A 27,316-nucleotide genomic window follows, 5' to 3' on the forward strand; every position below is an offset into this window, starting at 1 on the left:
TTGAAGGACCTTATTTTACTCTTAAATGCACCAATGTAGTTGCGGTTGAAGCTAATGGACTATTCACAGTAGTAATTGCTGCTGTTCATAATTACTAGCTGTGGTCACTGGGGACTTTAGGCAAGACTCTACATTTGTGTAACACTCCATATATCTCACAATAAGTGCCATATTTTGTGGCACTCTCAGGGATTGTCCATGGCCTGGGTGGGACTACAGGGCTTTAGGCAGGCCATTTTCCTCCCCTCTACTTTGACACCTGCCTGCAAAACAGAGCAGGTTACTCTGTGGGAAGCTGAGAATGTATACTTATTGTACCTATGATTTTCAATTCCTGAATCCTACAGATTGTCTTTCTGAAGCCAAATGTCATCTCCACTTCTTTACATCCAAAGAATATTCAGAGAGGGTACCTTCCACCTCTTTGCTTTCCTATATACTGAAGCAAGCTTATGCATAGAAAAAAGGGACGTTAGGTTTTTTAAAATGACATTCCAAATACAACACTACATTTCATGAGGAAAGAGAACACAAACACTGCACTGCAAAAATATTAGAATACACATAATTCAACAAATGTCACAAATACTTGATGGCAGGAATGAGATTTTTATTAAGGAACCACCTACATAACGCAATTTCTTATTTTTCTTATATCCCCATATCATTGCTTTCACTAAAATGCAATGTTTTAAAATCCACCTACATAATGCAATTTCCTGTATTTCTTATATCCCCACATCACTGCTTTCACCAAAATGCAATGTTTTAAAGTTAAAAAGGCCTCAGCTCCTCCCAATCCCTCAGGAGTCATATGTAGAGATCCCACTGGGGAGGGAACAGCAGTGCCCAAACCCAAATGGCAGCAGACCCACTTGTGGCCTCACTTCAGCTGAGATGACCCATCAGGTTCAACTGGTGATGCCTCACGTACAGAGATCTCTCACAAGGAAGGGAAAGATATTACTGCAAATACACACCTGAAATTTCTGGAAATTCATGAGGCTGTAATATTGCTGTTAAGTCACAGGCCATCTGCCCTTCCAGACATAAATCTGAAAGGCTTTTATAAAGAAGTTACAGCATATCATTAAACCCTCTTACAGAGATTACAAGGAAAGCCAGTTGATCTCCTCACTATCCTAATATCTCAAAACATGACTTCACTTGGTGATTTCCAGCTGACTACCTCCTGCTTACAAGCAGAAAGGACTACCTAAGAAATCCTTAATCAAAACACTAACTGAGAATATGTTCCATTCACTGATCGAGGTACATTTTTTCCTTATGAAACACATACAAGACAGTAAAAAGAACAATTTACTTAAATCATTAAGTAGTAATGCCTGCAATGATTTAGTGCAATAGATGAACAACATGCACATTTGAGGGAAGAGTATCTTCTTATCTAGGTTACAAAGCTCTTTAAAATAGAGCCAGAACAGCATTCGGTTCCCTTTGGTTGCAGTGAATACTTTGAAGGTTGAAATTACATTCTCTGTTGATCACTGGGAGACAGGCATAGGGACAGACTATTGAAAAATTTCAGTGTCCTTTTGGCTGCCTTCCAGTCCCATCTCCAAGTGGCTGCTATTCTATTTAATGTAACTGGAGTCTACCCTTAGGATGAATATCTTTCTTCCTGACAGTTTTTCTTCTTTTGCAAGGCAGGGGAACAGCCACAGACCAACAAAGACTGCCTCTCCCCACGCCTCTGCTGAAGGGCTCAGAAACAGAACAAACAACATGGTCAAAATGCTGCTGCACGACCATCTTGCAAACGAGTTTCTCTACTATTTCACTGAAAATGCAGAGGGTTTAGCAGCTGAGGGTAGAATAATCCCAGAAACAGGAATGCTTTTCAATTGAAAAGATTTTAAAACAGGGATATGTTTTCAGGAAAATTTGTTCCATAGCTACAATACATGGTGACCAGACATAAAAAGCTACTTTTGTGCTAAGAGACAATAAGCTACAGCTGATACTTGTAGCAACAATATGGGCATTTTTAACACAGGCACAGGCCAAAACAGATGTCTGGTTGCATACTTTTAATCAGGGATTCCACAACAAAACCCAAACTATTTAAAGACTCTTCAAAACCTTCACCCCTAAAAGGTTAAATAAATTCTTTAAGTGGATAGTCTTGGGTTAATGGCTAATGTAATTATACACTGTTTGTACTGACCAGATATTAGAGCTAAGGCAAGGCGCAGGTTCAAAAGCACAGCTTATAAAAGCAAACTCACAAGATCAATCTGTGCCTAACCTACAGTGCCCTTGGGACATACACTACACATACAAGGGCATGTTCCACTGTGTGTCTGTCTTTCATGGCTAGTGGTTCCAAAATTAGGCAAGCCCCTAACTGAGCAATTTCTGCTGGTAGGATTATAAGCTTCCATGGCTGTCAGGCTTCACCAGTTACCAGTGCTCCTCATGGACATTCTACCTGCTCTGCACTGCAGATGTTTGTGCAGCACAGAGGCTCTGAGGCACACAATAAATTGGCACCTTCTGCTTGTTATATCTGCAAGAAGCAAAACACTAAGTAGTTTAGCTGACATCTATGCTCACCAAAATAGCCAGGACTGAATCACATTTACCCTGACTCACATAAGTTAGCACAATCACATTACTTTCGGCAAAAACATCAGTTAAAAGGAATTTGTGACAGGGCCACAAGCAAAGAACTATTCCATTACAGCATGCCTGTGCTGGGAAGTTGTTAACATCTTCAGCAATTCCCTTAGGAAATGTCAACAGCAGCACCACAAAAACCAAACATATTTGTTTGTCTAAATATTAAGAAGAGCCTGAAATAGATTCTAAAATGTCAACAAGAAAACTACACTCAAAACCAGCATAATTTCTTTTGTTGTAAATACAAATAATTCTTATATTAATTTGGAGAGCAATCGATTGGGAGTCAGCATGGGTACCATAGTGAAGCAGATATTCCTCTTTACAGTATGCAAGGAACATATTAATCATGCAAATAGAAAGCCTTTTGAGGGAAAGCAAAAAAGATACTATCTCTCTTTGGGATAAGAGAAGTAAACATGTAAATATCTGCTTTTAGAAAACAAGGGAAGTCTAAAGCATGGCTAATATTTGCCAATTACTGGGTTACTGTTTTCTGTACACAGCAAAGGGCAAAGCATCTTGCACTTAATATATTGCTTATTTCTTTTACATACTGCGTAACACAGTCACAATACTCTAGTATTGACAACTGCACTAACAAACTCCAATTTCCAAACACACAACACTGTTAAGAAACCTTCCTCACTTTATAATATGCTAATCATTAATAATTTGATATTTTATTGTCCTTGTTACATAATATATATAATATTGTTGTTATATATCAGTGTCTTTATTGTGTGATATCTAGCAGTGCTGCACTGGTTGCACTCTTTTTTTATTGCAAACAGGCCCATATAAAATCAGCTGGAAGCTCATTGCCTCTGTCCTCTGCACCTCAGAAGCAACATTCACCTGTATATGAGAGCAAATGGCTGTAGACCCCATCCGTTTCATCTAGAGAGGAGAGAAAGGATGGAATGTTCAAAAGGAGGTGCCAAGCACAACTAATATTCAGTAGCAACAGGCCTGGGATTTACTGTTTCCACAGAATTTTAGTAAGCAGGAAGTGGCTTCATCACATGAAAATGGAAGCCAAGCTACAGTCAAGTACTGTCCTTTATTCCAAGCTTGTTTATTACCCTGCAAAAAATCTGGCAAAGTCAATCACCTGCAACACTCTAGATAATCCCATATGGTTCTCCCTCCTCCAGCTAGCAGGAGGCAAGCCCCTCTTGAACTCCCCATTCACTAAATCTTTAGCTACGTCCTGCCCTCCATAGCCAGGTCTAACAGCCAAATTCTGTTTAGCACTGTTTAAGCTAAAACTTCTCTGTCATGTCTCAGACTTTCTGGAAACTGCCAGATTGGACACAGGGTCTCCATCACAGGTTATGTGATGATTACTACTTTTACCACTGTTTTTTCCCCATGAGAGTCTGGCAAACAAAGGATTTTCTGATTCTTTAATCTACAATTAATTACTAAAGATCCTTTAAGTTCAATAATTTGCTTGCTATTGCTGTTATTTATAAGGACAGAAGTTAACAGAGTAAAAACACACAGTTTTCCTTCAAATATTTTAGATATTTTTTATCTAAAAATGAAAATAAATTCACTGTTAAAAACAAAAGACAGTTATTCTGCCACTACGAGTTTCCATGCTTATCACATCTCCAATGACTTCCAGATTCTTTTCTTTTTTCACTTTTCCAAACAAGCACAAGGGTATTTTTCATTGCTGGAACACTTGAGTTGAAAGCTGAAATTCAGGTTAGATGCTTACTCATCAATTAGTAAAAAGGATTTTGCAGGTCAAGTTCTGCCCCAGTATCAGCTGTCAAGTTACCTTTTACTGCAGCCATGTTAAATATACACTTCTATCCACTCCCTGTATTGATAATCATAGATGTAACTACGTCCATCTGTGGGAACTGAAAGATTACTGGACAGGAAGAGGATAGGCTGGGAACAGAACTGAGCTCAGCTCTTCATATGTTCTAAGGAAAGCAGACAAGAAATTAGAAGTCCACTGACTATCCCCACAGGTCTTAATGACTTACCCTAACCAGAAACAAAAGCCCATACCCAAGACTTATGAACAGAAGACAGAATGATTAAAATAAAGGCAGTTTGATTTTTTTGTTTCGAAGAATTCCTCAATTACACTTGGAATTAAAAGTATTAAGGAAAAAAGTTAGTCCAACTCCTCAACAGGCAAAAATCACAGAGCAATGAGCTCTCCACTTGGTATTCACATTCTTGAAGAAACAGTGATTTGGAAGGAAAGAAAAGCTGATACTCAGCATCCATTTCATGGGATAGAGAGAATTCTCCCTCCGCTGCCACACACACGGATGTTGTATCTGTTCTGGATCCTGCTGATAACATACACTCCTGAGGCATTTTCTGTCATTATCATAGAGAGTGCATGCATGCTATGCCAGCCTTCTGTAGTATTCCTGATCTCCTAGAAACACCACAGGGTTTCACACACTTAATCTGATTTATCTTTGCAAAAGTAGTTTACTTATTTTGGTAATTTAAAGGAATGTACTTAATTCAAAGGAGGTTTCTAAGCATTCTTGCTTATAAGTTGTTTTGAGGATGAGTTATTTAATAAAGAAGACCCATGTGAATAGAGTAAGATGATTACTTTTTTTCTCAGCTGCACCTCTCAAACCTGTAATTCCCACTAGAACAGAGGGAATATGCTCAGGACAAAGCCTCTTTTACTATTCAAGCCCATTCTACCTGTGATGATGACAAGACTTGAAGATCTGCTGCAAAGACAGCTGGCAGCTGAGACAACACAGTCCTGACACGAGCAGTCTTGTTTCTAGCCTACAATCTGCTACTACTGATTTAATATAAATGAATGAGTCTTGTCCCTAAAGACTACAGGGATAGGAAGAGAGTTTCCCAAGTTCTTGATAACATTTTAAGTCTGTGCATCTCTTTATATTTCTGTTTGTGCAACCAAAAAAAGGCCTCATAAAAAGAGTAGTTACACCTGTAAAGTCAAGCACATCTGCTTTTGCAGAACTAGGGGCAAAATGTAAAGTTATAAGAATACTGAAAAGGCATCATAATATTAGGGCAAGTCTCCATTTAACCATGTTTAACCTCATTATCACCCATATAACATGCTCCCCTTTCTCTTTGGAAGGAGATGCATTGATCCCACAGGATTCAGCCATTCTTTTTGAATTAGTAAGTATTCCTTTCAGGGCCCGAGGGAGAGCCCTGAAACATAAGGAGGAAAACAACTCTCCTACTCAGAGAAAGAATAGCACAAAAGATGCTCTCACTTTGTGAGAAAATTTTCTTAAAGTAGGACAGAAACCCAAAATGGTCCAGGAAGGCTAACAAGTAACAGGAGGGATAGTAAAGATGGGAGAGAGGCTTTTCATATCAAGGGATGTTGTGATGCCTTTTATCAAGGGATGTTGTGATGCCAGAGCTGGAGATACTAGACCTGGCATTTTAAATAGATCAACTGCTACTGTACACTGACTTCAGTGTAAATCACTGATTAGATTGGGCACCAGCATAAAAATATATGAGAGACTACCAACAAGGACACCCTTGCCAAAGAGTTGTTTCTTCACCTGCTATCATCAGAACATGTACACACAAACCAGTAGAGAAAACCCCTCCAAGGAGTAATACCAATGCACTTCACATCCCAGGGACTTTCCTTTCAGTGGCTAAGGCATACATTTGCAGGAACCCAGCAACATCCTGCAACAGAACAACCTCCAGCCTCAGTCCAATGAGTCTGACTGTGTGATGGACAGGTAGTTAAGTCTGAGCCAAAGCATGTGAGGAATACATACATCTTTTAAATAAGACATTTTTACTGAGGTTTCCAGTTCACTTACTAGAGCTCAATTCAGTCAGTATGACAACTGTATGTCAAGTCCCACTATATTTTGACCAGCAACTTAGCCAGATCTGCAGACTTTTAGGCAACAGCCTGAGTGTTAACTCCACAGTCAACTGAAGGCCTGGGCCAAAAAATGGCCATTTTTCAAGAAATGCTGTCCAGGAATAGGCTTAAGCAGATTCTTCACCAAGGTCACTGTATGTTTGGTATGCACCTAGTTCTGCCTTCCTGTTCAATACACAAGTCTGGAAGCCAATGAGTAATGTTATCTTTATGACTTAGACTTGATTTAAATTAAGACCTATTTAGTTAATTTCCCAGCAAATCGAGATATGTTTAGTCAGCTTTACATCATCAATGTGTCCTGAAGTAGGGAACTTAAGGTTTTGAAGCTGCTGGCTGAAGACTCAAACAGTTATCTGCTGACAGGAGAGAGTGTAGGTTGCAACCACAGCTCTTTCTGCAGTTGCTACCCTAGGAGTCACCCTTGATAGTCAAACCTCTGCCATCTGTATTTCTGCTTATTGGACTCTGCCTATCTTCCTATATACAAAAGCTGGTATAACTCTGCTTCTCTTGAATCCACCAGTTATGGTTTAGAATCAAACAAACAAATAAACAAAAACCCACCAGTACATCAGTTAAGACCCTTACTTGGACACATATAAACAGGTTTTGTGACCTCTGGTTACAGGTCCCTGTTTCCACAGAATTTAAATATATTACTAATTCTAAACATGACAAAATCGCACCTCTGCCCATCAAAGAATCATTTTCAGCAAGTCAACCATGACTGGCATGCTGAAATGCATTACAGCATAACTTCTGACTCCCATTATAACAAATGCATAACAGTCTTTTCATGAAGACCAGTCTTTTCCTGAAGTTAGGCCTCAGACAAGACTACTTGTTGCCCTAAAATGATTACAAGGGAAAAAAATGCAAAAGTCCAGGACACATTAACTGTATATCCAGCATTAATACTCTCAATTCATGAGAGTGTTATTACATAAAATTGTTCAAAATTATAGCACACAGTTGTAAAATCACAAAACAATTTAGGTTTGAAAGGACCTTTGGCACTTAACCTGCTCCAAAGTCTTGCTGAAAGCAAGGTCAGCTTTGAAGATCGAACTGAGATTGAAGTCAGAACAAGAGAGGGCCTTGTGAGTCAACTCTTGTGTATCTCCAAGGAAGGACAAGGGCAGTAGACCAAGACATTGAAAGACATTGTCAAACTGGAGCCAGAAGAAGTGGTTTCTTCAAAGAGTAGCAACAGTTGTTCATCCAATACCAGTACCAAATAAAATCACTATCAATTTTTGGTCAATCTAGTAGAGACTGTAGCCTCTTTTGCCATTGGAAATATTGCTTCCTAAGGTTCTGAGGAACGATTATGTTCTGAGGCCAGAGGTATACTTGCCATTTCTGATAGTCAATTGCTGGTTGTCCCATTTCAAAACTGGATTTTTACTGTTAAGTTTACCTTCCAAACAAAGACACTTGATTTTAAACGTGATGCTCCAAAACAAGTAGACCTCTTGCCTTTCACATTGACTTTTACTCCCAAATCCTGACCAAATTTTTATATTTACAACTTCCTGGATGCAGCTGTCAAGCACATGAATTCTTTTGAAAAGAAAAAAACAAACAAACAAAAAAAACCAAACAAAAAACACAGAAAGGGGACAAAAAGTTTGTTTCCGTGTCACAGTCCCCTTTCAAATATCACAGCAAACTCTCACCATGAATAGCTGGTACACAGGATATGTGATACATGATAAATGAATATGTATCTCAAGGGCATTTTCACAGGCATTACAGCAAACAAATCAGCCTTAAGCAATGTCCTTATGCAATATACCATATTTTTACTAATTTCTGTACTCCTTAAAACTTCTGCTTCCTGGCATATGTAATTTATGTGCAACAGTGCCTGCTTCTTTCTCAACAGACTAACACTCAGGTACTCACAGAAAAAAACAGCTGCATGTGCCAAATTAATATCAGTTATTATAGTTACAATAGACGCAACACTAAATGCCTTTTAGCTTGGAATACTTTTTAACACTTGCTGTGGTTAAGAGTACAATACTGCATCACTAAAAATATCTTCAAATAGACAATCAGAAGGCAATAACAGCAGCCCCACATGGGTCAGGATGGCTGAGCGGTCTAAGGTGCTGCGTTCAGGTTGCAGTCTCCCCTGGAGGTGTGGGTTCAAATCCCACTTCTGACAGCTTTTTTTTCCTGGGTTTGCAGGTGAGGATTTTGGGCTCATGTTGATTTCAATTATAATGTTAATACTGAAATCATATAAATCAGAACAGATGTACCTACAGTATTTGAGATGGTTTAAGCATCCTAGAAAACTACTAAATAATTCACTAAATAACCATGCATTCAAATACCTATTCAGAACTGCAGGTTTTCCCTACAGTCCCTTACTGACTCAAATTTAATCCCCCTTGAGAGGGTCATATGAAGGGCAGCAGGAGAGAGAACTGCACAGGGCTCCAGCCACCATTCAGGGTAAGAAAAACCCTAACTCCAGTAGGAGTTCAAAAGTCACTTCAGTGGTCCTCAGATTTCATCCCCTCATTTACATCTCCTGTGAAACAGCAGCAACATAACAGGATGCACAGAGCCATAGGATAAAAATGCTGCAGCCAAGACCTCTTCATAGCTTGTAGTTAACAGTATTTTCCTTCTAGTAACATGTTGTAATGAGCGAATTATAAATGAAGATGAGATTTCACTTGGATTTTCAATATAATTACAAAATAAAACATAACAGTCTGCCAAGCCAGTTCTTCCATAATCACAGACATATAATAATGGACAAAACAAAAGAGGGAGAGGAAGGGTTAAATCCAAGACCATCATAAACAACAAAGACCACAGCATTTCATTAAGAAAGACCACAGGATTTCATCAAGAAATTCCTATATAAAAATGCAGTTCCTTGTTCTCAAGCAGATCATTTATCAGGAGTTAAAGCCCTGAGCGGAACAAAAAAAATTGTCAAATCCTTTGTTAATATGTTATGTCACTTTTAAAAATATGCACCAAATTGTGGTAAAACACACATGAACTGACAGAAGTTCTGTGGAGACAAGTCTCTTCCAATAAATTGGTTTTCAGAAACTTTCACAAGATGGACTGGACAGAATCTACAGAGGTATTTGAGGGGGAAAAAAGAAGTATTAAAAAAAAAATCTGATTATCAATATGTATGCTTTATGTTTTATAATCACATGCCAATGCCTGCACTCTTTTATATACAAGCTGAAGCTGTTTAGTGAGGCTAAGTCCAAACTTTTCATATGAAGATGCTCAGCTCTTCAGTCAATTTAAAACCAAAATAATCACATTAGCTAGACAAGATCTTCAGACTTAAATAATTTCCATTATAAATGAAACATATGATCGACTTTTTTTGAGATTGAAACTACATACATTTTAGCCATTGCTAGTCACAAGGATGGAGACCAGATTCTCAACATTTGCATGTGCTGTGAATATTTTCTGAGAGAAAATGTCACAAGGCAAGAAGTACAGAAAAACAGAGCACAGAAATTTTTCTCTGTGGCATGGTGCAGGAGGGAGTGCTTCGGGTAAATAAGATACAGATAATGGCAAATATTTTTTTTCTGGTGTTTTGTTTTGGGTTTTTTGTTTTTGTGGTTTTTTTTTAATAAAGTGACTATACACTTTTGCAAAGAAACATATTTCAAGATGTCAATGCAAACAGGAGGTAAAGCCACAAAAAGCTGCTGTGCTTTACCAAAGGCACAATTTGCTTTCAGGAAGCCTCTATTAAATACAGCCTTTCACTTAAAAGGAATAAAGATTCCCCTCTTCCTTGTGGCAGCTGCAGCCAGAGCTGTATGTGTGAGCAGAGCCCTTATTACCAGAAGGGGAGAGAACAGAGGCAGACCCTATACCTGTGTGAAATCTCTCTGAAGGGGTTTGTGCCATTACTACTCTACTGTCATACATGTAAGGATATTGCCACACAGTATTTATTCCTTCAGATAAAATTTTCTCTAGCAAACAAATGGTTATCAGCAAACTTTCCTCATCCTCGTTTTATGAATATTGCTCATGGACTAGAGGAAAATACAGCATGACAGAGACCATCTCATATGCTCATCAACAGGCATAACAGATACCCAGATCTGATCTGATCTTATCACTCAGCATGAGTGACTAAATGACTGAAATGAATGAAAACTCCTTTCAGTATTCCTCTTCTGACACCAAAGCCACGTAGAACTTTGAAAAGAATTAGATGAAGTTCAGACAAGTATATGCTAAGTATGTGGACACTGAGGGAGTTTTGAGTATCTCATTACTTCTGCTACTCATTAGTGGGTAGGACAGTATATTTCCAACACTTTGTGGTCTTCAAAGATTCTTTTTTAACAGAAGTAACAGGAATAATCAGGATACCATGACTGATCTGCTCCCTTTGTCACTGAAGCAAGCCTACACTGGCAGTTCAAAGCATGTCTGAATTTGCATTTATCTTACTGAGAAACAATCCATTACCAGCTGCTAATAATCTTTTTTGCCCTAATGAATCTACGTTGAAAGGAATCTACCTGAGACTCCATGCTGTTCACAGTTATTAAAACATGAAAGCTGGACTAACTCTGCTGAGAACATTGATGATGGTTAACTCTGATGTCAATTAAATGTCAGCTTTATGAACTGGCATCAGCTCAGACAATGCAAATTGAACATTGTATTAAAGATGATGCATGCAGAAGCCGTTCTCTCAGTGCAGGTGCCCTGGATCTCTACTGCCATAACCCACACTGCAGAGGGGCAGGCCCAAAGGGCAGCTCTGGCACGAGGAAACACGAGTGACTGGAAAGTGAAAGTAACACATCGGCTGTTTCTGATAGCAGAGAGACCCACGTGCCAGCACAGGCAAAAAAGCTACTGCTGCAAGCCAAGCTTGCACCTGGATCTCCTACGGACAGACATCATCACAATATGGGTCACCCTGGTATTCTTGCTGCTGCTAGTCCTTTTCATAACACACACAAATTATTGGAAGAAACAGAATTTATTTGTAGGCATGCCTGTCCTGAAGCCAAAGTCTTGCTCCACGTGCAAAAGTCACATTCCCTTTTGAAAGCTAATGCGGTCTTTTTACTGTTAGCCAAACCACTGCCTGTTTGCTGCTAGAAATAGTCACCCTTACCTCAGAGTGGTAATGTCACATTCATGTTTAACTGGAATTAATTTATTTTCCTGTTCCTTCAGTGTCAGTGCTATGTTCTGACAGCTCCTGCTCTCCCCAGCACAGCAGGCATTAGTGCATAGTCCCCACTGCTGTTGCATATTTATACAGACTCCCCACCAAAGCGCCAAAGACTTTCAATGCTTCCTCAAAGAGGAGGACCCACAAACTTACATCATACAACAGATAAGAAAATTAAACCTCCTCCAAAATCTCAGTGTCCCTGGGCTGCCCTGCATGGATCACAGTCATAACTGCATTGCTTTATCCTCCTCTCCTAAATAATCTCTCTTCCATAATTAGACTTACTCCTTATCTGCAGCCTAGCCCAAACCTCTTAACACACTCAAGAACATCCATGGGCAGCCTAACTCAGCATCCTTCGAGATGGTGACCAAGACCAGCCCTGAGGGAGAAATCAATACAGACAGTGGTAAATCGCAGGATAAACAGTAGGACAAAGCTTCACTGCTTCCAGGAACTTAGGGTTCATAGGCTTCCTATTGTAGAGGTATTTCTTTGTTTCATAGCCTAGTCACTGAGATTGGTGGGGGACCTCTGAGAATACTCCTGCTCAGAGCTCAGCTGACCTTGGGGTCACAATCACTTGGGTTTTGATTATCTGCCAGGACAGAGACCATACAATCTTGTGGCCACCTCTTTCAGTGTTTGACCATCTTCACATTGAGAAAGATTTTTTCTGACATTTTCTGAACTTTTTAGCATTTAGATGGTGCTGCAAAAAATTCTAGAGTCTGCCTATGCACTGGCTGTGGGAGGAGCTGAGCACAAACCTGGTGTAAGGGTAAGGGCAATGCTCCACACATGTTCTTAACACTCTGTATGGGAACACTGCACTACCTTAATGTGGAGTGCTGATCTTACAAAGGTTTTAAGGCCACAACATTGATTACTTTTGTTGGAATATTCTGAGATTCATTATTTTTCGTGGTTCTGGACTTTCCCTATGTTGTCCAGAAGGATTCCTGCATGCAGCATTGCTCCCTAATACCCAGAGAAACAAGATAATTCTGTTTATAACTAGTTTCTCATAATAAATGCCAAAATATTTCTCATCTTCCACACTGAAACAAGTCAGGTAAAATCCAACAATTTGCCAAAAGGTAAATAACCTTTTAATGGCATCTTCAATTCTTGGAACCATTGTCATAAATAGCTTTTATCCTTTTATTATGCATCTGTTGCATTTATTTCTCCCCTTCCCATAAGACTCCCCATCTGCTTACACATCTCAAACGGCATCTTAAAATTCCTGCAAAAAAAGCAGCCTTACCTATTCTAGTCTTCAGATTCACATTTTCCTAACAATAGCAGGAACAGAGAAAGATAATAAAATAGGATCATAGAACGGTTTGGGTTGGAAGGAAGCTTAAGAACCATCTAGGTCCATGATCCCTGCCATGATCAGGGACATTTTTCCACTGGACTAGGATGCTCAATGCCCTATCCAGCCTGGCCTTGAACACTTTCAAGCATCCAAAACTTCTCTTGGCAGCCTGTTCCATGGTTTCACCATCCTCACAGTACGGAATTTCTTCCTAATATCTAATCTACACCTTCCTTTTTGCAGTTTAAAGCTTTTACCCTTGTTCTGTCACAACATGCCCTTGCAAAACGTCCCTCTCCAGCTCTCCCAAAGCCCCCTTTTAGGTACTGGAAAAGATGTTAAACAGCACTGGTCCCAGTACTGACCCCTGTGAAATGCCACTTGTCACTGGTCTCCACATGGATATCGAGCCATAGACAGTGACTTTTTGAGTACAACCATCCAGCCAATTCCTCATCCACAAAGTGGTCCTTCCATCAAATCCATGTCTCTCTGAGTTATAGCCAAGGATGTTGTGGGAGACAGTGTCAAGTGCTTTGCACTAGTCCAGGTAGATGACATCAGTTGCTCTTCCCTTATCTACTAACGCTGTAACCCCATCATAGAAGGCCACCAAATTTTTCAGGAACGATTTGCCCTTAATGAAATCCTGTTTTCTGTCCCAAATCACCTCCCTATTTTCCACACCTTAGCATAGTTTCTAGGATAATCTCCATGATCTTGTCAGGCACAGGGGTGAGACTGACTGACCTGTAGTTTGTAGTTTCTCAGGTTTTCCTTTTTTCCCTTTTCAAAACTAGGCGTTATGTTTCCCCCTTTCCAGTCGGTAGGAACTTCACTGGACTGCCATGACTTCTCAAGTACGATGGATTAGCAACAACTCTGAGAGGTCCCTCAGGACCTGTGGATGCATCTCATCTCATCCCATGGGGTTGTGCACTTTCAGGTTCCGTAGATGGTCTCGAACCTTTTCCTACAGCATGTGTTTCTTCATTCTCCCAGCTCTTTCCTTCATTTTCTGTGACCTGCACAGTGTGGCTGGAGCACTTGCCAATGAAGGCTGAGGCAAAAAAGGCATTGAATACCTCAACCTTCTCCGTAACCCAGGTAACCAGGTGTCCTCTTTCCTTCTGGAGAGGGCCCACAATTTCCCTAGTCTGTCTTTTATCATTGACATGCCTACAGAAACTTTTCTTGTCACCCTTAATGTTCCTAGCTAAATTTGATTTTGTCAGGGCTTTAGTTTGCCTAACTTGATCACTGATTGCCCAGACAATTTTTCTGTACTTCTCCCAAGCTACATGTCCTTGATTCCACACTCTGTAGGCTTCTTTTTTGAGTATGAGTTTGACCAGGAGCTTCTTATTCATTCACACAGGCCTCACGATATTTTGGCCTGAATTCCTTTTTGTTGGGATGCAGCTCTTCTGAGTTTGGAAGTGACCTTTGAATAGTCACCAGCATTCTTGGACTCCTCTTCCCTCCCGAGCTTTATCCCATGCTACTCTGTCAAGAGGGGGACATCAAGAGGGACAAGGTCTGCCCTCCTGAAGTCCAGGGTAGCGAGATTGCTGTGCACCCTCCCGCTGCCCTAAGGATATTGAACTCCACCATTTCATGGTCACTGGAGACAAGGCTGCCCTTGAGCTGCACACTCCCCACCAGTCCCTCCTTGTTAATGAGAACAAGGTCCAGCACAGCACCTCTCCTTGTTGGCTTTTCTATCATTTGGAGAAGGAAGTTACACTCAGTGCATTCCAGGAACCTCCCAGATTGCTTATGCTTAGCTGAGTTGTCCCTCCAACAGTTATCAGGGCGGCTGGAGTCCATCATGAGCACCAGGGCTTGTAAGAATGTGAAGCTCCTCCTATCTGCCTATAGAGGGCTCCATCCACTCAGTCTTCCTGGTTGGATGGCTTGTAGTAGACTCTCACTATAATGTCACCTGTCCCTGGCCTCCCTTTAATCCTGACCCATAAGCTATTGGCTGGCTCCTCATCCATCTCCAAATGAAGCACATGCACTCCAGCTGGTCACTGACAATAAAGGGTGATGTTCCCTCCTTGTGTCCCCTGCCTGTCCTTCCTAAAGAGCCTATATTCTTCCATTCTGACACTATAGTCACAGAAGTCATCCGACCATGTCCCCATGTTATTAAAAAATCAGATGTAGAATTCTGTGGTCAGAAAATTATCTTGTCCATGTTAAGAAATAAACAAAAAAGATGGAGCTTTGGGAATGGGGGAAGGTTTCATCTGGTAGCACAGTTCACAGAAGAATATGCATTTAAAGTAAGATGAATAAATGGACCTGACTGTGTCCCACAGAGGAACAAAGGAGTTCACCATGACAAGACTTAAGCCACTGTTGTGTTTTTTTCATGTGGTTTTTAATGCAAAGAGTATCTTAAAGTTATATTAAAGATGGAAGATCAAACAGGGACAAAAGATAAGGCTATGTGGTCATCCCTAGTGCCTCTCAGAGTTTGTTACACAGTTTTGGACTGGCTCTTGAGAAAGCTCCATTTCTTCTGGAAAAACATTTAGTGAATAGTAAGTCTGATTTCATAGAATAACAGAATATTGTATGTTGGAAGGGACCTACAAGGATTATCAAGTCCAATTCTTAGGTGAACGGCCCATACAGGGATTGAACTCCCAGGGTTGGTATTATTAGCACCAGGCTCTAACCAACTCAGGGTGGAAGCCATTCTATATTATGGCCATAAAAAAGTGATAAAGGCAAATACAATATGACATAACAACACCTATACAGCTTTGCTGTAGTGCAGATAGAACAATGAATCACATATCAAACATCCAAAATATATCATGGACCGTATGTAGTGGTAAATTTCCCCTGCTTCTCAGAACTGCTCTTTTCATAAAGAGTCATCTCTCTAGACAGTCTGAAGAGAACTGAGTGAATTTTCTTTTTGTAACTATGAGAACAAGAAAATAGAGCTAAAATTCCCATGTGATTAGTGCAATTTCAATTGCTAGAATTTTAATACCACTACCTATAAAATATTTGCTATAAAATCATACTTGCATTAACAATGAATTATTGGATGTTTATAAGCTCAGAAACTGCTACAGAAATGATAAACCAAAAAACTGGCTGTAGGCAATCCAGGTTTCAGTATTCTTCTGATAATTACGATTGGGGAGCTTAATGAAATCCAGCACATCAGATTATTTTCACACAACTGATTTGTACTACCACAACATCTTACAGCAGTATAAAGCAAATGGATTAGATCTACAGAGTAACTTTACAGTTACACTCTTTCCTTCAGAATGATTTTTCTTGTCCTTTCTGGCAATATTTAAGAAAATATTTTCAAATTAATTGAAATTAGTGCTCTCACCAAATTACTCCTCAATGACTCTAGAGCAGATACATTTTCTTTTACCCAAGTGCCTTTGATTTGTTCTCTGCACACACAGAGATGCACTTAATTAAAACTTTCCATCGGAGTGGCACTAGTTAGACACACAAGGCATACCAAGTTGCTCTTAGGCTTTCTGCCAGAAAGCCAGCAGTGCTGATGCTTTCCTTCATTTACTTTAAAGTGTCAGCAAAACAGGCAATTTATGGCCACATAAATACAGAGCCAACAATCCATGGCCACTATCTGCAGCAATACAGCACAGACACAGACAGTTAGTTGCTCCCATTCCCTTGGACTGGTTTATGTGACTGAATACAGAAACATAACACCCTTTACCACAGTGTCATAATAAAATAAATCAGTATGAGTGTTTTAAAAAGCATCAAGGAGCAGCATGAACAAATGCCATTAGCAAAGCATGCAATTTGTGCAGGTATCTACTATTCTCTATGTTGAAAATTTAACCTGGGGACTTTATACACATAAAAGCAGGACACAGACATATCACATTGTGAAATGAGGTTTGGGTTATATCTGGATATTAAGATTTCTGTTAGGAAATAAAGGACAATGAGAAAAGCCTTTTGCTCTGATATAGTGGTGTGATTGTGGACAGGGATTTAAAAAAGCATATGTAAAAAGGGAGACGACTGAGAAATCATGTAATTGCCAGAAGCATTTGAAAAAGTCTGCAGGACACAACTGCTCTCATTATGTGGTACCAGTTCTGCTTCAGAAGGCTTCAGAGATGTATCTGGCAAGCAACCCCTGAGAGAAAATGTATTTCAGACCACCAGCGTAGCTGTTCTTACATGTGAAAGATGCAGCAGAGGCTGGATAATGCTACTTAGCTCTGTTTGGTGCTGATTGTCATATATGTGTTTTTCACACAGAAGTTAGAACTAGAGCAGTTTCAAACTGAGTAGGTTTCACATCTGACAGTACTGATAATTCTCTAAACGACAGACTTAATTACCTAAAAATGAGAGAAATCTTATCTTTTTACAGCCACAATCTAAGAGGAGTAGTTCCAGGAAGACTGGAAACATACGACCAGCTGGAGATATCTGCAGGGCACTGAAGCCCAAGCTTGGCATGAAATCTGAGCACAAGGAAAAGTTCATCCTTGTCTGGGAAATTTCTTCATGCTTTCCTGTGCAAGAAGAAATGACTGAACTGGGGCATGAGTACCTTCAAATGACTTCATCATTCAGCAAGACTGACCCTCAGTTTATACCTTGGCGTATTTTTCTTCCAAGCTCAATTTTTATAAAGCAAATCAAAACAACATTTTTCTCATCCTGCATACTCTTGGTAAAGAGCATTATTAGGAAATGTGAAATCCTTACTTCTAGAATAAAAGCAAAATAATTTCACTGACTTTGGAAATGCCAGGATTTTGCCCTTCAGCAGGAACTTTAACAGGGTATAACGCTCCTGTACACTAAAAAGCCCAGCCATGTACACAATGTATCTTAAGGGTCTTGCTCAGAAACTATGCTCCTCTCGAATCTTCTTAAGCATAAGGGAACTGGAACCACAACAAGAAAGGTATCTGCAATTTTGCTCACACATTAATTACTTGAGATCAACTGCAGAAATAAATAAAAAATTGCATTTTAATGGAAAGAAAACAAACAAATAAAACCAGTCACTAAGATGTTAGGTCCTCTTCCTAATTTCAAGTGTCAGCAACTTTTGAACAAGAAACTTGTGATATTAAAGGTTATAAGTGAAGCACAAGTGTAATCCTATAATTAAATAATCTGCAGGTTTTTATAGAAACTCCAAGACATAGTAAATAAACACATCAGGATAATTAAATAATTTTAAGTATTAGACCTACAGCATGAACTTGGTATAGAAATGGAGCTGACCTTCTCTAACAAAATATATGTGCCAAGTTGGCTGGTTAGCTAATGCAAATGCCTTTGAAAGGCTCTACACAAGGTAGAGTAGAACCTTACTGTAAAATAAACTTCTGTAAAAATAAAATTTAGATGACATTAAACAGTTAAGAAAAATTAGACAGACTTGAATTTCTTTTGTATTTTCATTTCTAAAACCATACATTATATCCAGACATTAATTCACATTTTATAAGTAAGGATGCAGTTGCTTAAAGCAAATTTCAAAAGCTGTTCACACTCTATTTGTATGCATAGGAAGCTAAATTTTATTGGATGGACTGGTGTTATGGGTTTAGCCAGGTGGGCCTAAACTTAGGTTTTAAAGTTCAGCTAGGCCTAGGATTGTCAGCTGATTTAAGCTGGGCTGAGCTAGCTAACAGCTGACTTCTTCCAGCCAATAATATTGTATTCCATACCGTACTACATCATCTCAAAGGGTGTAAAATCCAGTGTGTGGGAGTGGCTTGGTTAGTTCCATCATGGCTGCACTAAGAGGAAGACATCTAGCAGCTCCTCTACTATGCTAGGCCCTGCTTCTGTTGTCTCTGCTTGCATTTTGTTTGCATTCAGGGAAGTAGAAACATTTTTGTTGTTACTCTTTCTGTTTCTTGCTATGTGTCTCTTAGAGTACTTACAGATCTAGTGTAATAGACTTTGCTTTGTATTAATTGGGGAGTGGGAAGTTATTTCTTGTTATACATAACTTGTGTAAGTGTGTGCTATATTGTGGTTTTCTCTTATTTTTCTCTTTTCTGTATAAATACATGTAGTTAGTTTCAGCATAAACCTGGTTTTGAGGGTTCTTCTTTTCTCTCCCTCTTCTTTTTCCCTTGGCTGGCTGTGGGGAGGAGGAACCCTTTCACTCTGTCTTGGACGGTTGGCGTTTTGCCAGCTCAACCCAGGACAACTGGTAAACTAGAAATATATATTTCCTATCTTTTGTTATATATACAAACATTTTATTGGAGCTTTAAGTTTCAGCATACTGGGCTTTTTACACTGTACTGGATTGAGCTGGGAGGCAGTTAATTTTCTTTAGAGCAGCCCATACGGTGCTGTGTTTTGGATTTGAGATTAAAAAATTGTTGATAACATATCAGTACTTTAGCTATTGCTCACACAGTGTCAAGTCCTCCTCTGTTCCCCACTCTTGTCCCCCGTCTGTGTCTATTCCACATTCTGTTGCTCTACATACATCTGTATTCTAGCCTGTGCCTGTTCTGGTTGATTAAGAATCCAAGTCCCACAGTCACCTTATCATTTTGTACTAGTCAGTCTCCAGACCCCTAAGCAATAAAACAGTGCAAGACATAAGAAGTTCATATTCAGGGAACAGCAGTAAACTTGAAAAAAGTCCATGCCAACAGATAGTATTTTGCAGTTTACCTACTGTTACAAAGTTTAGCAGCAAGAAAGTTAATTCCATAAAGAGCAGAAGACACAAAGCATGTTACAGCTTCATTCAAATCCTGTCGCTGCCAATTTAAAAGCAGAGGAAAGGGCATAGTGAACACCATGTTAAACTTATGTCAAATAGTAATTTGAGCAGATAATTATTTTTGTACACTTTAAAATCCCAAAGAAAAAAACTTTGGCACATGCTCCTAATGTTCAGCATTGGACAGAGCTTGGGAGACATCCACTGGCCATGCTTTAGAACATGATAGAGGTATCAGAACAAACACAGCAATGGTCCAGGACTAATGCCAATTAAAAACATGACATTTAAAATCCATGTGTAACCACGGCCTCTCTGCAACTAAGGGAAAAGAAGAAACTAGGTTTATATTATCTTCAAAACACTACAGTCTGTTCATATCAGAAGCTTATAAATGGACACTATTTCCTTAACTTTCTAATCAGAATCAGATACAAGAATAGGAAGTCAGTAATTGTCAGTTACTAAAAAGTTCATGTCTTTCCAAATCTTGTCACCCTCCTTCTATACCAATCACATTACTTGTCCAGCTCAACTATTATCTAAGTTTATAAACATGCCAATACAATTAGACACTGTAAGAAAAGTTTGTTTTTCTGTTTATCACAGGACTCCAATTGCTGCTGATGGCTGGAATACGATTTGGAAAGAAAACTATTTTCCTCCAGAAACACCTGCTTGTTATGAAACTCTTGGACTACTGGCCAAGACTGACATGGCCATCCATCTTGAAGCACCAAACCAGACAGCAGCACCTTGCAGAAGCTTCCAGCTGCATTGGCCACAGCGTCTCAGGCTGGACTCATACCCTATAAATAAAACACTCTCTGCAAGGATGACTACAGCAGAAATAAACCCTGAGTCCACATCAGGGAAATCAGGGTGCCAGGAGATCAGAGTCCTTTCCTCTTTTTTTCACTTCTTCTTTCCTCCAAAATAGTTTGAACTAAACCTGGTAACACTAGCCCTCAACAGCCTAAGTGCTGGCAGCAGATCACACAAGCTCTAGCTGCTCCCTTAACTCTAAGGACCTTCTTGAGGTTCAAACCAAAGAAGAGGAAGGAGACACCATATACTTATTGCAAGAGACAGACGGACTTGGACCTGGCAGCTAACTTCTAATTAGACAGAAATACTAGTGGTAGTCTCTGCACTTCACAGGACCAACATGGTATTCTCTGCAAGCTCAATTCAAACATATACCATGTGTAAGGCTCTTCAAAAAAGGGACAAATGGGTGCAGCTCCAAAAATGGAGCAATATCACATATATGCTTAAGCAAATGCCCTCATACTCATGTCCTGCTTCTCACAATTGCTTTCTTCAGTCTGCTAAACTCATTTAGGGGCCAAATTGCTTGGCACTGGAGGCTGGATTTGTCACTTAGGCCATCTTTTGAAGCACTACAATCTAGGCTACAGAAGGAAAAGAAAACTGAGCATGCCACCCAGGAGAAATACTCTCCAGCTGTACAGACACGGTTTAAATGTGCTACCCGACATGGAGTTTCCAAACCGCAAAACATAAATAACCACAGGTAACAGTATCCCCGAACATCATGACAACAGTGGTAGGTAGCTATTCAGATAGAGTTTACTGCAAATCCTCAGGATGTGCTAATTTGGAGCCTATCTTTGCCATTTGAATACTTTTCGCTTCCACATGAGAATGGTAACAGCAATTGCTCCTGAAAGTCAGAAATAAGTACACAACATGAATAATACAACACATCAGGAACTCACTGGTATATGTACTGACCTCTGCTATTTCAATGATGGTGTCTATTGTAGATTAAATTAATTAGAGAAAAATTAGCATGATAGAGAAACAGATGAGAGCAGAATACAAGACAACACAGAGAAAGCACAACAGTTCAGTATTTAAAAGCATGGGATAGGCGCTCAAACTGAAATTAAGAGGAATTCACCTCTTTGTTAGCAATGTCATTTCACATTAACACAGTTTCTTATAAAGCAGATGAGAAATATCTGCCTCACATACAAAGTATGTCAAAGCCATTCTGTCTGGATAGTCACTTTTATCGGCCCGTTCAAAAGGGATTATCCACTAAAAAGAAACAAATAAAAAAATGCAAAATTTAGAGAAGAGTATAAAAGCAAAAGCAGCTGAGATATTATATACCTGGTAACTTTCAAAGATCTGGTGACAGGAGATATTTTTGAGTCAAGAGTTTTGTAATGTCATTACAAGTTTTATGGAGATTATAAATAGCAATGTATTATTAGAATTAATTAAAAATTACTTTTTCAAATAAATAAACCTTTTGTCATCCTTTCCTATAGAAAAATAACTTTGTTCTTAATTATATTTCCAAATTAATACAGTATTTCCTTTTAGGAAGAGAATTAACATAAGAAATCACAATTTCAAAAACTTTCAACAGTTTTACATAGTCCATCTGTAGAAATTTATGAAATTTAAAAATTATCAATAGAACCTCAAGATTTTCCTGTTTACAATTAATAGTTCTCTACGAAATTTAAATTCTAAATGCACTGCAACTGTTAGAACAAAACACCTAACAAGTATTCTGTTTCTGCCTACCTAAAACAGGACACCAATCTCAAGAATACTTGGTGTAATTTGCCAGTCCACACACATAAGGCCACTACAAGTCCACTATGACTCTTTCCCTCTGGGAGGCACAACATCCTTTATTTATTGCAAGTGATTCATAACACTCTGCGTAAAGTGAGAAATAGCAGAGGACAGCACAGTACAGAGACAAAGAACTTTTGTTCCTCAAATGTGCCTTTTTTTTCCATAAAACCTTGTTTGCAGATATGGAAGAAAATTTCTTATTGTCTGTAATATTCCTTACTGGGAACTTTCATTTGTATAGTAATCAAGATTAAATCTGTGATGAAAACGATAAAGAATGACAATTCAAGCCTACCAATCAAACACAATTCTTCATGTAGATACTGCTTTATAATGCTAAGAAAAGAAATGATCCTAATAATAAAAAATTGTTAGATCAGCCCACATAGGGCTCATATGGGGTTATACTAAACAGTGGCAAAAAAACCTAACCCACATGAATATAATGTATTATAAGAATTTATTTCACTTACTGAATGTCTTTGATTTACTTGAGTGTTAATATTCTGTGGAGCCAACTAATTGAAAGCAGAAATCCTCAAATGGGAAATTTGCAATTCTATTACTGTACCCTTAGCAAGAGTTATCTCAAACTCATTATACTAACGAAACAAGAGATTCTGTCTTTACCTAAATATATGACCAAAAGTTTCCTTCTCTTGAAATGATATCTTAAAAATGTACTGCATTTGCATTTTGTATACAAGGAAACAGAGTCTGGAGACAAGATGCCAATGCTACTTCAGACAGATAGAAAATGACCCACTGAATTTGTGGCGGTGTGAGGCAGCTGTGCTGACGAACGGGAGCATGGGACACCAGGCAGCCCCTGGTAGCACCCTGACTCAAAAAGGACTGCAGCTCACCCTGAAGCCTTGTGCAACCAGTGTAGGAGCTGATGCTTCAGAAAACCAAGGTGCTTTTTCTTATTATTTGCCAGGCCTGACTCCTGCAGACATACAAAATGCTGCTTCATATTTGCTACTTAAGGGCAATATACTCCCCTCTTCACAACAATTCAGAAGAAGCGAGGTACTTCTCCGGTACCAGGTTAAAGGTGTTCTGCCACTGCACCAGGCAAGGTTTCACTAGTCTGCCATATGACTGGAGTAGAAGTGTTGAAGTCCTTGACTAGTTTGTGCTAAAAACCTAAAAGCCTACAAACAGGCACAAAAATCAGGGAGTTCACACAGGACAGGAATGGTCTATAGTATCTTTGTTATGCAGAGAAATCACACTCCCCCTGCAGAAGGTCCCTGGGTGCAGTAGCTGGTACCTGGGAAGGTGCCTCAGGGTATCATGAGGGCTTTTGCAGTGTGGGGAGCAGGGCCATGCTTCATGAGGACAGGTACAGAATACCTGATGCTTATGAAGAGCCCTCAAAGATGTAGGAAGTAGACAGCATGAACTCAAAACTGTTGATATTTTTTGAGACATTTGGGGTATGACATGGAATCATGCAGAGTAAGAGTGAAGGTTACCTTATATTCAGTACAGACACTCTAAAATGACAGAAAAGAACCTATCTTATACTGGTGCTTTGCTGTCCTGGCGTTACTGTCCACACCTGGAAAGCAGGAGGGATGCCCTCCAGCACTGGCACAGTGTCTTCTTTGGCATTGTTGCTGTGACCCATAATGCCCTGGAGATGCTATTTATCTTGGTGCTACATGGCCTGCAAAAGGAGTTAAATGCCTCCCTGACATCCGATCCCATCAGATCTAAGAAGGGTCAGCCCTGGATTAGTACTTGGATGGGAGACCTTCTGGGAAATGCTGGGTGCTCTAGGTTCTAGTCCTGAGGACTTCACTGTCACTGTACAAGCTTACTTGGCCGTGGCAGATGAACCTCAGGACTTAAACGGTGGGGCCAGTTCTGCGCACGCTGAGCCTCGCCTAAAATCCACTGCGCAGGCTGGAAGGGCACATCCACGTGGGGACAGCCCTTCCCAAATCTTCGTTGGCGAAGATGAGCCACACACACATGGCCTGCATGCCATCTATCTGTCAATTAAAATAGCCCAGAGCAGTACAGCAAAGAAAACTGAATCAGTTTAATAGAAGGAATAATGTATCTAGCTGATGTATTTTGTATAACAATATATTTAGAAAATGTAACTTTTTCAGTTTAGAGTCACAACAACCATACTCTTTTTTTTTTTTTTGAGATGAAAAGCATAACAAAAACAATGGAAACTGACCTCTTAGTGCCAAACATGATGGTGCGGGCTTGTTTCACATTTATGAATGCACTGCTCTGCACAGGCTGTTTACATTGACCTGAGTAAGAAGAAAGAGAGATTTTTAGATGAAGAAACTCGGGACCTTGATTTTAACATCCTAAATAATAAGTACATTAGTAAACATCTTCCAGTTAGAATTCACAGAACACTTGAAAATTTTATAGAAATAAAATAAATCAGCCAAACTATGTAAATATTAACTAAAGGTAAGAGTTAAAAAACCTAAGACCAAATCCTACTGGTAAGGCTTAAACCTGTCATTGCTAGAGTAGTTACTAAACAAGAGTTAGGCATAATGCTATGTGATAGCGCAATATCTAAAAGTCCTTGACTCTTACAGTCAAATTGATGTGCACAAGTTAAATGCATGTGACTTAAAGCAACTAAACAGGTTTTCCTGAATTACCAGTCTCAACACACCTATGTAAATTTATATTTTAACTGTGTTTTGGTGCTCAGTTTGTGGAATGACTAGCTTAGTAAATTAAGTCATTTTTCCAGAAAGAAAACAATAACATAAATATCAAATTTCCTGATGTGGACCTACTAAATATGGATCTCAGAAAATGTTATTATTTCATCAGAAATTCCAAATTTTATATAAAAATATGAAAATATTATAGAATAATAGAATAATTAGGTTAGAAGGAACTGCTTAGTCCAGCCCTCAGCTCAGAGCAGGGTATAATTAGATCAGGTTGCTCAGGGACACATCCACTTGAGTCTTGAATATGTCCATAACCTCTCTCAGAAACCAGTTCCAGTACTTTCCCACCATCACAGTAAAATTATTTTCCTAATACCTAATCAGAATTTTCCATGTTACAACTTGTGTCCACTGCCTCTTAACATATCACTGCATACCTTCAAGATAAATCTACCTCCATCTCCTCTATCCTTCACTCAGGTACTCATTGACAGCACTGAGGTGGTCTCTCGGCCACCTCTTCTGAGCCTGAGTTGCTCCAGTTCTCTCAGCCTTGTGTTGTATGTCATGTGCTACAGTTCCTCAACCACCTTGTTTGGTCTTTGTAAGTCAACACCCTTCTAGGGAGCCCAAACTGGACACAGTATCCGCAGTCTGTCTCACAAATACCAAGAAGAGTGGAAGGATATTTTCCTGACCTGCTGGCTATACTTCTGGCCATGCAGCCGAGGGAAGTAGGTGACTTTCTCTGCTATAAGAGCAACACTGCTGACTTACAGGCAAATTGCTGCTCACTGGGCCCTTCTGCACCATTGCTTCCCAAGCACTTAGTCCCCAGCCATTGTTTTACACAGGGTTATTCCACTCCATGGGCAAGACCTTGCCTATGCTTTTGCTAAACTTCGTGAGGTTCCTGTCAGCTCATTTCTTTGGCCTATCCAGGTCTCCCCGAATAGCACCACTGCCCCCAGGCAAGTCAATGCCTCACTCCATGTGCCTCTGCCCAGGAGAGGTCCCAGGGCCTCTGCAGCCCCAGGCCAGTAGTAGCCTCCTTCCACGTGCCACCCAATTCAAGGTCTCCAACATGTGAAGGACATCAGCACCAGTCGGTGGCAGGGGAGATATCCTGTAGGGTGTTAGGACCATCACTGCATACTCTCCACACCACCCCAGGCAAGTTTAAGCAGAGATGCTGTGTGACCCTGCTGTGCCAGTGGCTGTGACATGGTTGCACTGCTGCTCCTCACGAGCTCAGCCCTCCCAAAGCGGGATTAGGCTACTCCCAGCAGCAGCCAGAAGCCCAGAAGCAGCTCCCAGCACAACTGGAAGCAGAGACTAAAAATGCTGCACAAACTGCAAAGAGCAACTATGGCGAGCAGTCCAGGCAGTGCTCCAGGTGCCCTGCGTGCTCCTAGCACTACAAATCAAGTCCCTTTTGCAAGGCCTGTTCACTCTGGTCCTTTACTGCCTAAGCAGCAGCTAAGTAGTGACCGGAAAAGTGCAGGCAGGCACCAGCCCCCCCAGCTTAAAGGTTCTCTCATCAGGTCCCTTCCCACAAGACTGCAGTGGCTGCTGACTTTGGTTCACTTCCCTTAAGAATGACATTTCGTACACCCACTGCCCTCACAACATTGTAATATTGATGCTAATGAAACCTTTCTGCCCTACTCGCAAATGTTCTGTTTAAAGCAAAAATATATAGCTTACAAACTGAAACATTCTATCCTAGTTTTGGTTATTTGTTAAATGTAAATGTGCTATCTAGATACAAATGTTTTGTTCATCAGGAAGAAGCTGTGATTACATGATCTTGGCTGACAAGATTTTTGTCTACAAACTCCCTCCTAAATTCACAAGATGCTCAAGGGGACTTCACATCTCCATGTCAGATCATATAAAATGAAACAAGACAAAATGTCTTGTTACTTCCAGGCAAGGAAGTGGTATTTTCGCAGCACTATATTTCATTATGAATTTGGGCAATGACATTTTTGTCTTAATGTAACAGCTGCTCTTAAAGCATTTCCTTTTTTGCTTTGTGTAAGGTTTTTCTGTTTCAGTGTCTCCTTAACTTGTACAGCTGCAAGGAGTTACAAGGGAACCACCCTCTTCCTTTCCATGCCCTCTTGTTCCAGAATCACAGCCTTGCAGCTGGGCAAGCAGCAAAAATACCATCAGTCTGAAGTATATTTTCCTTCCCATGAAA

General features: G+C 39.8%; 1 protein-coding gene and 1 non-coding gene across 10 annotated transcripts in view; one reads left to right on the top strand and one right to left on the bottom strand.

Moving 5' to 3' along the window:
* Window positions 1-27,316, bottom strand: part of OXR1 (oxidation resistance 1) — a 263,783-nt gene that overhangs the window by 203,172 nt on the left and 33,295 nt on the right. For 5 of the 9 annotated variants that reach the window (XM_071553986.1, XM_071553992.1, XM_071553995.1 and 2 more), the window contains one exon: window positions 24,642-24,720. The exons of the other annotated variants lie outside the window; for them this stretch is intronic. In XM_071553986.1, coding sequence (XP_071410087.1) covers window positions 24,642-24,720 — 79 coding nt within the window. Of the gene's footprint in view, window positions 1-24,641; window positions 24,721-27,316 lie in introns of those variants that run through there. 9 annotated transcript variants of the gene reach the window in all.
* Window positions 8,632-8,714, top strand: TRNAL-CAG (transfer RNA leucine (anticodon CAG)). Its single transcript has one exon. It is a non-coding gene; the product is annotated as a tRNA-Leu (tRNA).

This window comes from Pithys albifrons, chromosome 4, assembly GCF_047495875.1.
Source record: "Pithys albifrons albifrons isolate INPA30051 chromosome 4, PitAlb_v1, whole genome shotgun sequence".
Classification (NCBI taxonomy): domain Eukaryota; kingdom Metazoa; phylum Chordata; class Aves; order Passeriformes; family Thamnophilidae; genus Pithys; species Pithys albifrons.